General features: G+C 43.4%; 1 protein-coding gene across 1 annotated transcript in view; it reads right to left on the bottom strand.

The window, feature by feature from the left end:
- Positions 1 to 15,936, bottom strand: part of FTO (FTO alpha-ketoglutarate dependent dioxygenase) — a 330,797-nt gene that overhangs the window by 197,662 nt on the left and 117,199 nt on the right. Inside the window, exons 3-6 of the mRNA XM_049621209.1 lie at positions 4,016 to 4,645; positions 3,781 to 3,854; positions 3,471 to 3,507; positions 3,043 to 3,357 (exon numbers count right to left, since the gene is read on the bottom strand). Coding sequence (XP_049477166.1) covers positions 3,043 to 3,357; positions 3,471 to 3,507; positions 3,781 to 3,854; positions 4,016 to 4,645 — 1,056 coding nt within the window. The remainder of the gene's footprint in view (positions 1 to 3,042; positions 3,358 to 3,470; positions 3,508 to 3,780; positions 3,855 to 4,015; positions 4,646 to 15,936) is intronic.

Below are 15,936 nucleotides of genomic sequence, written 5' to 3'. Positions count from 1 at the left end.
AAGAATTACAGCAACATGGGGGGACTGGCTGGCTCATTTGGTGGAGCAGGTGACTCTTGGTCTTGGGGTTGTGAGTTCAAGCCCCATGTTGGGTATACAGATTATTTAAAAATAACATCTTTTAAAAAAGAGAGAATCATGGCAACCAATTTCCATCCTTAAGTGAATTCAGTTTTTCCTAGTCAAAGACATGAGTGGGAATCCTAGAATTCTAAGATAAGTATTACAAAGTCCCTGCTTTCTAGTCTATCACATACTCAACAGGAATCATGGACTGGTCTCTCTTCCTTTTCTTCCTCACCTTTCCTTCCCAGGAATCTGGAAAATAGGAATCTGCAATACGTAGCATGAGTTAAAATTCTTGGGGTGCCTGGGTGGCTCAGTCGGTGAAGTTCAGGTCATGATCTTGCAGTCTGTGGGTTTGAGCCCCACATCAGACTCTGTGCTGACAGCTCAGAGCCTGAAGCCTGCTTGGGATTCTGTGTCTCCCTCTCTCACTTCCTCTCCCCCACTTGGCTCTGTTTCTCTCTTTTTCAAAAATTAAAAAAAAAAAACACTAAAAGAATTTTTTTTAATAAATAAAATAAAATTCTTAAGAATTTTTTTTTATAAAGACAACGCTGCAGAAAATGTTTCCTTCCAAATGACCAAAAACAGTAACAAATAATTATTTACCTGATCTTTTTGAAGGTATTCCCGTCGGAGAACAATTAAACAATAGATTGTTAATGCCTTCCCTGCTAAAATGTGTGTGTGTGTGTGTGTGTGTGTTTGTATCTAGGAGTAACAAGCAATTGCCAGCAAAGCTAGCATAGGAAAATCAAATACTCTGCCTATTTACACATGATTCCCTGAAGCCATTCCTGATTAAATATTGTACCATTTCAATCTTCTTACTGGGGATATCTATTAACTAGGACTGCTTGTGAAGCCAATGAATTTATCATATAATTACACGTACCCTATACAAATTACTTCTCGATGACCTCTACTCACAGAAATAAACCAAAGAGGCATGACTGGTTCATTATAAATCCACATGAAGATTTCTCTAGGAAAAGGCATTGAGAACAAAGTCCTGAAGGATCTTAAGCTGCACCTGAATTTAATTTTCAGCAGGAAGTAATCACTTCTGTTCTGAACTCCTAATGCATTTGCAGGAGCTCCTATGGCATGAAACACTCTCTTATCACTAAGTAGCTATGTGACCTTGGACCAGTCACTGCCATTCTCCCTGCCTCAGTGTCTTCATGTATAAAATGAGACACTTGAACTAGGTGACTTCAAAAGTCTCTTCCAGACCTGACGTTTCCTCATTTCGTAATTATAATCAAAGGGCACACTTTATTTCACCCATCTTTTCAACACAAGAAGAGCATTTGATTTACTTCTGCATCCTCTGCAGTGTCTAGAACAGTTAACTGAACCTCCTTGAGCAGCGGCTTGACAAACGTGTTCAAGGATCCAGAAAACAGTACAGTTGGCTGAAATTTCCTTTCTCTTCACTCCCTTAAAGCCTTTTCTAACCCTAGTCGTGATTTTAACCCAAGTGGCTCTCTTTAAGTCCGCCCTTCCCATACTTCTGGCAGGATTACAAGGAGGCCAGAGAAGTAAACATATCCCTTGTCACCTGGCAAAAGTCGTCTGGAAGAAATGCATCCACCAAAAACACGTTCAAGGCACATGCTTTGTAAGCCATCTGACCCAACACCACAGCTGGAGACCTAGACAGAGGTTCCATTTCATAGAGTAAGCTTATCTAGTGCATTCCAATCACCTGAGAGCATGTGTAGGAAGCTATAGCGGATGTCGCGGTGGGGGGAGAGAAGTGAGGTGGCGGGAAGAAGAGGAGAGGAGACAGGATCTGCGAGGGGGAGCATGTAGAATATTCCCTTCACTTTTCCATTGGTGGACACTTTAGAAACCCAAATCCCAGAGGGAGCTGTACTGCAAGGGTAGAAAATATCTGCTCATAAGGCACTTGGCCTTCACTGTTAGGACTCTGAAGCCAGAATGTCTGGGTTCAAATCCCACCTTTGCTCATTAATAGCTGTACCACCGTGGAAAAGTTAATCATCCTCCCGTGCCTCAGTTTCCCCATCCGTAAAATGAGGAGAACAGCAGCACTTGGTTCACAGGGTTGTTACAGGAATAAAATGGGTCAATACATGTCAAATGCTTATACCGATGCCCAGCACACAGGAGGTGCTCAATAAATGAGAGCTCCTGGTGTTACTGCTGTTATAATCATGAGAGCTCTGGGATTCTCGGGGGGCTAAGAGAACAAAGGAATCCCTCTGCTCTTACGGATTTGAACTCTGCACTTCCCTCCTCCAGAGGACAGTCAGTTGCAAGGCTAAACCTTCATATGTTTATATAGACTTGTATACTTTATCAGTCTTAACTACTCCCGACCACAGAAACTACTCATTAAAAATTTAAATTCCTTTCTGAACGACATTCTAGGCTTCAAAAAAGACTTGATCACCCACGCTCTGGGAGCACAAAAGGACTATTAAAACTGTGGGGCTGAGAGGAGGTGGGAACACAAAGACACCTTTGTAGCAGCCTGAGCTATCACATACCGCTGCCTCAATTTTAGAGAGTTGCCTCCTTAAGAAGGAAACTAACAAACTCCATTGTTCCTTCACATCAGAGTTCTTGGATGTGATCATTCTTCAATCCTTGGCAACGCCTTATTAAAGATCAGAGGATCTCCATTCCTTCCATTAGGACAGCATCAAATCCCCTTCAAGCAATTTTCTTAGGTCAGCATCATTATTTACGATGCCAGAGAAACTGCTAAAATTTCCAAATGCTCAACTAGTTCCTTGTTCCGGGCTGAAGACGTAAGGTAAAAGTTGGAAAATGTCTTAGCCACCCCGAGGCAGTGTTTGAGGATGGGAAGTGGGAAGAAATGTGAAGAGAACCACGAGAACGTCCTTTTAAGATCCCTTTTCCAAAAACGGCCATGTTAGTAAACGAAAAGCATACGGCGATAACGACATCCAATTAAAAAAATAGTTTTCAGAAAGCACTGACCCTTAAAAGTTCCAGGTCTTTCCCTGATGGGACATCTAGAACTCTGCTTTTGCAAGCATCTTCCAGTAAACAGGTCGAAGAGATAGACAACAGGGTCAATACTGCATCTTGTACCCCTCTGTCAAATGACCAGGCAAAGAACGAAGTCAGCGTGGTCACGCCATCCTGGATCTGCCCAATTGTCTTAGGAGCCTGTGCTGAAAAACAGCGGAGACCCTGCACCCAGAGCAACTGAACAACACAGGAAGGAAAGTGCCGGTAGGCCGAGAAAAGGTAGCCTAGGGTCTCTGTTCCAAGGGGACCAGGTTTCGGAAACTGCAAGAACAAGTTCACCCACGGCACCCCTTTTAGGACTTGAACTGCAGCAGTGCTTATAGGGGACTGGAGAGTCTCCTAAAAATAGAGGACTGTCTGCTTACAGAACCTACTCCAACCGCTTCCGGCAAGGAAGGACAGTAGTCAAATCTGTATGAAGCCGAGAACAAGTCCATGTTTGACAAATCACTCCCATCAAGACAGTGATGTCAACCACAATAAAGGAGTTTGGCAAGATGGGCAACGTGCACCTGTGGGAACCGGGAAAGATTTGACAGATTTTTGTTTTCCCAGCCCTTTATCAGCAAGTTAATTATAGCAACTGTACCGTCTACTCTGAGCTTTAGAGAAAGGAGGTTGGCTGTATGAAACCAAGATCTGTTCTCCTGGGCATGAGAAAGACGGAATGACAGTAGTGCTTACACGCGAAAATACTCCATCTGCGTCCCGTGTAACAGAGAGTTGGGCAGCGCCCCGAGACGAGAAAGAGGTATGTTCTGCGGAGACATGGGTGCGGCAAACCTCAAGAGGGCAGGCAACACCGTGTACACACAGATGCACGCACACGCTCACGCGCACACACGCTCACGCGCACACCTCCAGAGCCTACACAACTCTGGTCGTGTTACACTCAGAGCTGCGACTTCACAGGGCAGACTGTACCTTCACAGCTATAACTATACACCGCCACCGCTGAGCGCTCCACGAGGTTTTCATCGTGATGCCAGCTCACGGCCATTTTCCCCATGCCAAAGTAAGGCTCCTCTTTCAGGTAGGGCATTTTCTGGGGATCCATGAAATTCAACAGAGTTACGTTGTATGCCGCTCTGTTCTTAATGTCCGCCTCATCCTGCCCATCGAAGGACCCCATACCGACCCGGGGGAAGTCTGGCCCTATACACACAGGCACGGCATCGATATTCGACTTCTCTTTGCAGGCGAGTTCTTCCAGAGCCTGGATGGTCTCTATCTGCAGGTAGTCATTGAGCCTGAGGAAGGTCTGACAAGCAGCCGCTATTTCAGCCTCCTCGTATCTCGTACTAGCACCCTTCACTGGCCAGGGTACCGTAAAGAGCCTGGTGTTCAGGTACTTGTAGGTGCAGCCTGGGTTTCCGATGAGGATGCGAGACACCGGAGTGAGCAAATCTTTGCCCTGGATCCTAACCAGGTCCCGAAAGAAGCAGCCATGCTTGTGCAGTGTGAGGAAGGCTTCTTGAACTTCTTTATGGAGCTCCTCGGGGACGCTGCCGGCTTCGCGGAGAATTAGTTTAGGATATTTCAGCTGCCACTAAAACAAAACCAAAGCAAAAATACGTGTTCATGGATAGCTATGATTCTATCATTTCCAGAAGTCTGTTTCTCTGTCTTTCCTCAGGAGGAAAAACAACACAAGGTAGCGGGTGGCCTTTCTAAACAGGATTCACGTCTCTCCAGCCTCAAGCGGAAGACTAAATAAAACAGTTACCATCGGCTGTCCAGTCTAGATTTCAGCTTCCACAAGACCAAGCTCAAAACAATTGTTAAGATAAATAAAGTACTATAATAATAATTTGTGCTTTGATCCCCCAGGGTCCCTCTACGGTCACTTCTCCCTGCCCTCAACCTGTCTTCCGACCTTTGGCCCTCCAGACAACATGATTTTATTAATTAACCGCTTTAACACCTATTTATTAAGTGCCAGCTAAATGCTGAGTACGATTCTAAATCACGTATACACAGTAACTCACACCGTTATTATCTCCAGTTTTTAGATGAGAATCCAGAAGCACAGAGACATTTTAAACACTTGCCCAAAGTCACGTAGCTGATACGTGTTGGAGCTGGGATTTGAAGGCCTAGGCTCCAGAGTCTGGTTCCAGGGCAGACGAGACTGCCTTGCTTCCCACTAAGTGCCAGACTGGTTTCTGCTTTAGTACTTTCACTGAAAGAGAAATCACTTCTCGTTGGGAATTAGATAACAAGTTCCATGAACACTAGAACCATGAGGCTTTTGTTTACAACTATATTACTAGTGCCCAGAATGGATTCAGTAAATGTTGAATGAATGAGTGAATAAATGAGGTATTCTACTGCGATTCAGAAAGCTGTAATAATTCCACTGGGGTCACTGGGAGAGAATACTGTAGGATAATCCTTCCTCTAATATGGAAATGCATGGATTTATTGATGCAGTAGAGGACTTCATTACCCTGTCAGCCACCACTTCTGGCTTCTAGGATTTATGAACGGGTGACAAACCAGAGATCCCGGATTCTACACAATGCAATGAACTTTTTTTTTCACCAAAGCACAGGATTTTACGTTTACCCCTGTAAAGTTTAATCTGATCGGTACCTTCCCACTACTGTACAGCTAACCAGTTTTGAAACACATTTCTTCTAGATCTTCATTTAATAATGACCATTTATGTGATAAACAGGGTGAGACCACTTATTCCTCCATACATTTTTTCATTCATTATGTGTCTACAGAGCACATGAGACAGAGATAAGGTTCCTGCCCTCACAGAGTTTTCTAGCAGATCAGGTAATAAATAAGGAAAAGCAATCTCAAAATGCATGAAGTACTAGGACAGAAACAAACCACTGGGATATCATTAGATGAGGAAAGACTCTCTAAAGAGCTGGCATTTAAGCTGTGATCTTCAGGAAAAGGCCGTGTCAGCCATGTGACAAGCTGGGGAGAGAGCTTCCCGGGGAAGAGACCAGAAACTACACTGGCGCTGAGGACACCAGCCCAATCTTGAGACAAAATGGCGGCAAGTTTTACTTGAGCCAAAGAGCCAAAGCAGAGTGACGTGGTGAGGTTGAAGGGAAGGCAGAGAGGCTGGACCACAGGAAGCCTAGGAGGTCAAGGTAGGGAACCGGGATTTACTCAAAGTGCACTGGAGGGCTCAAGGGGAGAAGAGTAATTTGATCGACCTTTTATAAAAATCACTCTTAGTTAAAATATCGGGCATGGATTGGAAAGAGGTAAATGTGAAAGCGGAAATTCTATTAGGTGCTATCACAGCCATCCCAGGGGGAAGAGATGATGGTCTGAATTAGAGACAGAGACAAATGGACAGGTAAAATACATACTTCATAGGCAGAGCAAAAGGAAGTGCTTATGGATTAGATGTGAGGGGCAAAGAAAGGAAAGCAATTACAGGCGACTAGTAGATTCCTGGATTTAATGACTAAATAAACAACTTACCATTTTTTGTTTTAAATAAGAAAGACTGGGACAAAACAGGAATAGTAGGTGGAAGAATCGGAAGGAATGAGGAGCTCTATTTTGGAGCCGTAGCCATTAAGATACCTTCAAAATCTTTGGGAATGCAAGCTGGTGCAGCCACTCCAGAAAACAGTATGGAGTTTCCTCAAAAAACTAAAAAGAGAACTACCCTACGACCCAGCAATTGCACTACTAGGCATTTATCCACGGGATACAGGTGTGCTGTTTCGAAGGGACACATGCACCCCCACGTATATAGCAGCACTATCAACAACAGCCAAAGTATGGAAAGAGCCCAAATGTCCATCGATGGACGAATGGATAAAGATGTGGCACATATATGCAATGGAGTATTACTCGGCAATCAAAAAGAATGAAATCTTGCCATTTGCAACTACGTGGATGGAACTGGAGGGTATTATGCTGAGTGAAATTAGCCAGTCAGAGAAAGACAAATATCATACGACTTCACTCATAGGAGGACTTTAAGAGACAAAACAGATGAACATAAGGGAAGGAAAACAAAAATCATACAAAAACAGGGAGGGGGACAAAACAGAAGAGACTCATAAAGATGGAGAACAAACTGAGGGTTACTGGAGGGGGTGTGGGAGGGGGGGATGGGCTCAATGGGGAAGGGGCACGAAGGAATCTACTCCTGAAGTCATTCTTGCACTATATGCTAACTAACTTGGATGTAAATTTAAAAAAATAAAAAATAGAATTAAAAATTAGTTTTTTAAAAAAAGATACCTACGAAATCTTGAGGTAAAAATAGCAAGGGGACAACTGCACAGACACACCCAGAGCTCAGAGGGGCAAGTGGAGCTAGGGAAATCCAGGTGGCATTTGTCGGCACACCTTCGTTGCTATTGTTTTTTAATGGTTTTAATTTTTGATTTTTTTTTATGTGAGAGAGAAAGTGTGTGCGCGAGTGGGGAAAGGGGGGCAGCAAGAGAAAGAGAGAATCTCAAGCAGGCTCCACACTCAGTGCAGAGCCCGACAGGGGGCTCGATCCCACGACCCCTGGGATCATGACCTGAGCCAAAATCAAGAGCGGGAGGCGCTCCCGGCACATCTTTGGCTTTGAAACACCTGGAAATGAATGAGCTCTCTCGAGGAAACAGCACAAATGCAGAAGGGGGCCCGCAGCCATTGCCTGAGCCACAGAGCAAAGGAGCAAAAGAGACTTTGGGGGGAGAAAGCCAGGAGAGGGTATTACTGCAGAAGTCAGAAGAGAGGAGCATTTCAAGAAGGATGGCATAGGCAGCCGCCCCCGGGGGGCCAAGCAAGATGAGGCCAGAAAGTACCCCCTAGATGCGGCAGCGCGGCCATCATCGATGCCTGTGACGTGAGCAATCTCAACAGGGCGCTGGCGATAAGAGTCCGAAGAGAGTTGGCTGGTGGTGGCATGAAAGCAGGTGGCACGTATGAAGGCCTGTCTCAGGGGTCGTGCTACGGAGGGGAACAGAAAAACACAGCGGCTGATGAAGGGCGATACCGCTCGAGGCACCAACCTTCCAGACTGGAAGACGGGAGGGTACAACCAGGGCTCGTGAGGATACTCCCGGGAACAAAATGAGAGGAGAAGGATGCTGCTGCACAACACAGGGTGACGAACTACAGGAGCAAAGGCCTTGGGTGTCTAGGGCAGGAGCCTCCCAGGTGAGGGGTGTGAACGTACCCTGTGGGGCAACCCACTGGAGTTGGTGGGGGGGAAGATGGTGGCACTGTTTCATTTTTAACCTGAAAAAAGCAAAAACCGAGCTGCACCAAAATGTGTGTCCACGTACGTGTGATAGATGGACACACATACACACGTTTAATATGAGTACTGTGATGAAAAAGGCACCATAGGGCGCCTGGGTGGCGCAGTCGGTTAAGCGTCCGACTTCAGCTCAGGTCATGATCTCGCCGTCCGCGAGTTCGAGCCCCGCATCGGGCTCTGGGCTGATGGCTCAGAGCCTGGAGCCTGCTTCCGATTCTGTGTCTCCCTCTCTCTCTGCCCCTCCCCCATTCATGCTCTGTCTCTCTCTGTCTCAAAAATAAATAAACGTTAAAAAAAAATTTAAAAAAAAAAAAGGCACCATATACAAGCAGTACTTATGTCTACTTTATGAGTAACCACCAAAAAACTCCCTGAGACTTAGTCATTTGCATGTTATCAAGTTTACAGCCCTATCCGAATCTAGACCTTCGTCCTCCTCCCAGGGCTGGAGTCATTTCATATCCCTCTTGAGAAAGCCTGCTCTTGCATACATCTCCTCCCAACTGTGTGTTCAGTAATGCCGCCCTGGTAGCTTGAAATTGGCCATGGTGAAGTATTTACACCACAGAAATCAGGAAACACTGAGTCAAAGCTGAAGGGTTTTGTTTTGTTTTGTTTTGTTTTCCCAGACAGCCAATTCTTTTTTTTTTTTAATTTTTAATATTTATTTCTGAAAGAGAGAGAGAGACTCAGAGCATGAGCAGGGGAGGGGCAGAGAGAGAGGGAGACACAGAATCCAAAGCGGGCTCCAGGCTCTGAGCTGTCGGCACAGAGCCCGACACGGGGCTTGAACTCACAAACCGTGGGATCATGACCTGAGCCGAAGTCGGATGCCCAACCGACTGAGCCACCCAGGCGCCCCTTCAGACAACCAATTCTTAAACATTTAGTAGGATACCACTGTGTATGCTTGAAATGCGTTATGGACAGGAGTACGTGGTCAGAAAACATTTGGATCAGAGGAAAGATATTTCCTATATCGGAATAAACTGGGAGAAAGAAGATGTAAACTCAGATAGGGCCATAAACTTGATAATATGCAAACGACTAAGTTTTGGGATTTTTGGGGGGGGAGGGGGAGAGAGGGGAGCACTTCCAATTTTCACAGTGAAAATGCCAAACAAATCACTAGCTAAGAATGTGTGCCGGTCATTTGGGCTGTTTGCCAAATAGTTCTGGATTTCTCCCCTATCATCCAGGATTTGGGGCCCATGTGAACTTACACTTCCAAGCCCGCCTCATGCTGGATGAAACATGTCACTATTTCTGCCCAGTGAAAAATGCTGGCTGCCACTTCCAGCCTGGAGCACTTCACTGCCAGTGCCAGACCCTCTAGAACATTCTTTCTGGCACAGTAACCGGCTAGTGGCTGCTTGGATCTCTGAGTTACTACTTTAATGGGTAGTGACTCTTTGCCAACCCACAAATGATATGTAAAGTGAATAAGAAGTATTGTTGGGGGAAGCCACTGAGATTTGAGGGTTGTTTGTCACTACAGCATTATCTAGCCTATTCTGCCTAATCCAGAACACAGGGAACAGAAGGTATGGAGGAAGTCTGAGGAAGTATGCGGAAGAAAAATCAATTAGTCAAGTCTGCATACGGAAAAATGACCTTACTAGGAAGGGACAGTAGGACTGCCCTGCTTCTCAGAGGGCCTATCTGAGGTGGGGGATCATAAACTTAAAGTTGACAAAGAGCAGACTTATGGGGCACACCACTGGGAATTGCCATTGAGACTGTCAGGGATGCATTTAGGATTTATAGTTTCTATACTCACTTATTCCATTTGCAAAACAAGAAGAGAAATCTCATACTTTCTGTTCATGCAGCTCGTGAAGGGAGCAATGTAAGCTAGTAAGCAACAACAGAATATTCTGGAGCCAAGAGCCGTCACTCTAATTTTATCACTAAACTAACTATTCTCTGAGCAAGTCCCCAAACACTCGGTATGTTCGAAGCACATCTAACCAACAGCAGTGGTTCAGAAGGAAATTTCTCTATACTGTCTTAACGGTTCTGGGGTTCTTCTAAACAACCCTCAGTATAAGATATGAAACAAAATAAGAGAATTCCCAAGAACTTTATTTGGGAACACACCCACTCTGGGACTGGGAGAGGAGGAAGGCTGGAAATAATACACAAACACACATCTACATCTACCTACAGCTGCCATTGCTCAAATAGACAGTGGGGCTGGAGACTCCAGAAGAGGTATTGAACACAGGAGAATAATAATTCTAAAGACCTGGGAAACTCACACAACCATATGCGTATCACATGTAAATACCTTGACAATAAAAAAAGCATTCCAAAAATAAGAGTACAAATGACGTGGGAAAGTATCCCCGCCCCCCAAATTTTGCACTGATCTCTCATCTGCCTTTCCCCTTTAACCACATCTGCCTCTTTTCCTACAGGTCTCAAGGGGCCAGCATTCGGCAACCCCCTTCGGACAGGCCCTTTCCCCCAAATCTATACCTGCCAGGACCTTCTCATCCTCCAGGCTACTTTCTAAAGAATCCTTCCCTGAACTTCCACCCTCACGTACGTATCCCCGTTCCCCTTCATTACACTTCTCTTTCTGCTTTCACAGCACGTGCCAATCTGTAACTACTTATTTATTTGAACTACTATTTATTTTTATTTTTTTAATATGAAATTTATTGGCAAATTGGTTTCCATACAACAGCCAGTGCTCATCCCAAAAGGTGCCTCCCCATGCCCATCACCCACTCTCCCCTCTTTCCCACCCCCCATCAACCCTCAGTTTGTTCTCAGTTTTTAAGAGTCTCTTATGGTTTGGCTCCCTCCCTCTCTATTTTTTTTTCCTCCCCCTCCCCCATGGTCTTCTGTGAAGTTTCTCAGGATCCTCATAAGAATGAAAACATATGGTATCTGTCTTTCTCTGTCTGACTTATTTCACTTAGCATAACACTCTCCTGTTCCATCCACGTTGCTACAAAGGGCCAGATTTCATTCTTTCTCATTGCCAAGTAGTATTCTATTGTGTATATAAACCACAATTTCTTTATCCATTCATCAGTTGATGGACATTTAGGCTCTTTACATCATTTGGCTATTGTTGAGAGTGCTGCTATAAACATTGGGGTACAAGTGCCCCTATGCATCAGCCCTCCTGTATCCCTTGGGTATATTCCTAGCAGTGCTATTGCTGGGTCATAGGGTAGATCTATTTTTAATTTTTTGAGGACCCTCCACACTGTTTTCCAGAGCGGCTGCACCAGTTTGCATTCCCACCAACAGTGCAAGAGGGTTCCCGTATCTCCACCTCCTCTCCAGCATCTATAGTCTCCTGATTTGTTCATTTTAGCCACTCTGACTGGCGTGAGGTGGTATGTGAGTGTGGTTTTGATTTGTATTTCCCTGATGAGGAGCGACGTTGAGCATCTTTTCATGTGCCTGTTGGCCATCCGGATGTCTTCTTTAGAGAAGTGTCTATTCATGTTTTCTGCCCATTTCTTCACTGGATTATTTGTTTAAAATCTCTCCTGCAAGCCTGCAAGCCTGAATCTTCCAGAAGAAGTAGTGGCTTTATTCTCCACTTTATCTCCAAGCCCTTGGCTGGCTCAAATATAAGTGCCTAAGACTTGTTTCTAAGAGTAAAAGAAGAAAAGGTCTGAGACTGATAGAAAGCAGATAAGTGGGGGTCTGAGCTAGGAGTGGAAACGAAGGCTGACTGCAAAAGGCAGGAGGGATCTTCTGGGCATTCCGGAAATGTTCTAAAACTACCATGGTGATAGTTGCACAACTCTGCCAATTTACCAAAAATTACTGAACTGTATAATCTTAAAAGGTGAATTGTATGGTATGTAAATTGTACATATACACAGCTCATCAATAAGCAGCTTTTAAAAGATGGATACATTTGGGGGCGCCTGGGTGGCTCAGTCAGTTAAGTGTCAGACTCTTGGTTTTGGCTCAGATCATGATCTCATGGTTCATTAATTCAAGCCCCATGTCAGGCTCTGCACTGGCAGCATAGAGCCTGCTTGGGATTCTCTCTCTCCCTCTCTCTCTCTGTCCCTCTCCCCCTCTCGCTCTCTCTGTCTCTCTCAAAATAAATAAACTTAAAAAAAATAAAAATAAAAAAATAAAAGGTGGATACATTTTAATATGCAAAATTTTTTAAATTCTACATGAAAAGAATTATAAAATAAAAAGGCAAACACTAACTGGAAAAAACTATTTGCCATCTATTTGGCAAAAATGGACAATATTCTTAAATAATCTTTCAAATTTAAATATATGTATATACACACATACAACTATCAATATATATATATATTGATGTATATCTCAATAGAGAAAATCACATAAATTAATGGAAAAGGCTCTTCAATACAGAAAAATATTGAACTGCCCCCAAAGTCAGAAAAAAATACAAATTAACATAATCTGTATTAAATTATATTTAATTTAGTTTTGCCTATCAAATTTGCAAAAAACAAAATTTTATCATAGTAATACACATTGCTGGTGAGGCAAAACCAAATACTCTAATAGTCTGCAATCAGGAATGCAAACTATTACAACTTTGCTATGGCCAGTTAGACAAAATTTACCAGAACCTAATATGCTCATATCTTTCCATCCAGTTTTCCTACTTTTAAGAATTTCTCATAGGGAAAGAATTAGAGAAACATACCAAGATTATAAGGATATTCATCATACTATTATTTATGATTAAAAGCTGAAAACCACCAAATGCCCAACAGGGGATTAGAGGTGAAATGGTATATTCATACAAGATGGAATACTAAAGTAACACACGTTAGGAAAAAATCTGTACTGTTTTGTGAAAAACATACATAACAAAATACTATTAAACAAGAAATTTAATAACCAGATATTTAGACAATAGGATCTCAGCTTTAACAGAAAACAAATGTAGACATGTAAATACAGAAAAAAAAAATTAGGGGAAAATACGGTCACAAATTGATGGTGGTTATCTCTAAGTGGTGAACCTGGACATAATTTTAATTTTCTTCTTTAGACATCTGTATATTTTTCAGATTTGCCAAAATAAATCTAAAATACCTTTTAAATTAGAACAATCAAGGAACGGGTGCCCAGGTGGCTTCGTCGGTTAAGCATCTGACTCTTGATCTCGGCTCAGGTCACGATGTCACGGTTCATGGGATTGAGCCCCGTGTCGGGCTCTGTGCTGACAGCGTGGAGCCCACTGGGGATTCTCTCTCTCTACCCCTCCCCCACCAAAATAAATACACTTTAGAAAAAAGAAAATCAAGGATAAAATGCCGTGTTCAAAAATTCTTAATTTTCATGACATTTCTTATATTTGCCAAGAGATTCTTTTTGATGACCCTGAATTTTCTTTTTTTTTTTTTTTTAAAGTTTATTTATTTTTGAGACAGAGAGAGACAAAGCATGAACGGGGGAGGGGCAGAGAGAGAGGGAGACACAGAATCTGAAACAGGCTCCAGGCTCTGAGCTGTCAGCACAGAGCCCGACGCGGGGCTCGAACTCACAGACCTCGAGATCATGACCTGAGCCGAAGCCGGATGTTTAACTGACTGAGCCACCCAGGCGCCCCGATGATGACCCTGAATTTTCAAAAATGTTTCAATGTAACTTCCTGCACTAATTTAGATCTGATTTAAAACGTTGTTGAAGGCTCTAGAAAATTATGATTTTAATGCAATAAATACAAATAATATATTCGAACTGGCTCATTTGGTCACTATCTCAAAAAAAAAATCCAAGGGAAAAGTCCTCCATCCTAAATGCCTGATCTAATTATTTATAAAGTAACGAGGCTAGTGCCTGACACATAAAAACACCACGGAGTGTTTCTTAAATTTTTCTTTAACGAGAGCAAGTAACTCTGGGAAAGAACTCAACGTTAAATAATGGATTATTAACTCATTCTGCCAAACAAGCAAGTTTACTTTCCGTTTTGGACAGGTACGTGTAAAACATCAGATATCACACAATGATCTGGAACTGCCGTCGGCAGATTTTCAGGTATGTTAGAATTTTTTTGTTGTTTAATCCCATGAAAGTTTTGCCAGGGAGTATGCAGTCATGCAATTATATTAATAGTTGTCTGGTCACCTAATATATTTCTTGAGGTCTACAAAAGATTCCGCCACCTAAATGACAATTATATAGTTTAATAAGCAGCTGGAAAGGCATCGTAGATATAAATTGCCAACATGCCAGGGCTTTTATCAATCTTCGACAGATGCAGAATGAATGGTAGGTTTTCTGGAGAATACGCTTTATTTTCCACCTATTTGACACCATTATGTGAAAATTCTACTGCTTCTCCTCTCACATCAAGGGACAGTTCTGAAAGGATGTCGTCCTACAGAGAGGACAGACCTGCTGTTAAGTGAAGAAGATACCAGTGCTGCAGGAGGCTCACGTAAACGAAGCCAATGGAACTGAACCTTCGGTAGAGTGAAATTAAACCGATAGTCTTCAAGTGACTCGGGAAAGGTACTTCATTTAAAAAGTGTTAGGACAATGGAATACTACGTGGCAATGAGAAAGAATGAAATATGGCCTTTTGTAGCAACGTGGATGGAACTGGAGAGTGTGATGCTAAGTGAAATAAGCCATACAGAGAAAGACAGATACCATATGGTTTCACTCTTATGTGGATCCTGAGAAACTTAACAGAAACCCATGGGGGAGGGGAAGGAAAAAAAAAAAAAAAGAGGTTAGAGTGGGAGAGAGCCAAAGCATAAGAGACTGTTAAAAACTGAGAACAGGGGCACCTGGGTGGCTCAGTCGGTTGGGTGGCCGACTTCGGCTCAGGTCATGATCTCGCGGTCCGTGAGTTCAAGCCTCGCGTCGGGCTCTGTGCTGACAGCTCGGAGCCTGGAGCCTGTTTCAGATTCTGTGTCTCCCTCTCTCTGACCCTCCCCCATTCATGCTCTGTCTCTCCCTGTCTCAAAAATAAATAAAACGTTAAAAAAAAAAAAATTAAAAAAAAACTGAGAACAAACTGAGGGTTGATGGGGGGTGGGAGGGAGGGGAGGGTGGGTGATGGGTATTGAGGAGGGCATCTTTTGGGATGAGCACTGGGTGTTGTATGGAAACCAATTTGACAATAAATTTCATATACTGGAAAAAAAAAAGGGAAAAAAAATAAATAAATAAATAAAAAGTGTTAGGATACTGTGATGCCAAGTGACTGTATTTCTAATCTGGCTGTTAGTAGAGTTTGCTGGTAACACTTTGTATTTTGCACTCCACAGAAATGTATATACACATTACCAGTCATAATATTTTCTGTATAATTTTCATTGTAACATGCTCATGACTGGGCAACCATATCCTGAGACAAATGGGGTGGACACTTATCTGGCCCAACCTCCCGCTGTACGATGCCGAGCAGTCTCCCAAAGGAGGCTCTCTTCTGAGGTTACTGCATAGGCTTTGCCACAGCTTTCGCGACCGGTCTTGTGATGACGTGTGGTTTGCTACAAAGCGGCTCAGAGGTGTTTGTTCACTCATTGCATGGTTCGTCTTTTGGGTATTAATTTAAAATGACTGGATACCTGCTATGTACCGGACACCATACAAGGTGCCATAAGTAC

Source organism: Panthera uncia (genome assembly GCF_023721935.1).
Source record: "Panthera uncia isolate 11264 chromosome E2 unlocalized genomic scaffold, Puncia_PCG_1.0 HiC_scaffold_19, whole genome shotgun sequence".
Classification (NCBI taxonomy): domain Eukaryota; kingdom Metazoa; phylum Chordata; class Mammalia; order Carnivora; family Felidae; genus Panthera; species Panthera uncia.
The sequence above is the reverse complement of the archived record's forward strand: the minus strand, read 5'-3'. Positions and strand labels throughout refer to the sequence as shown.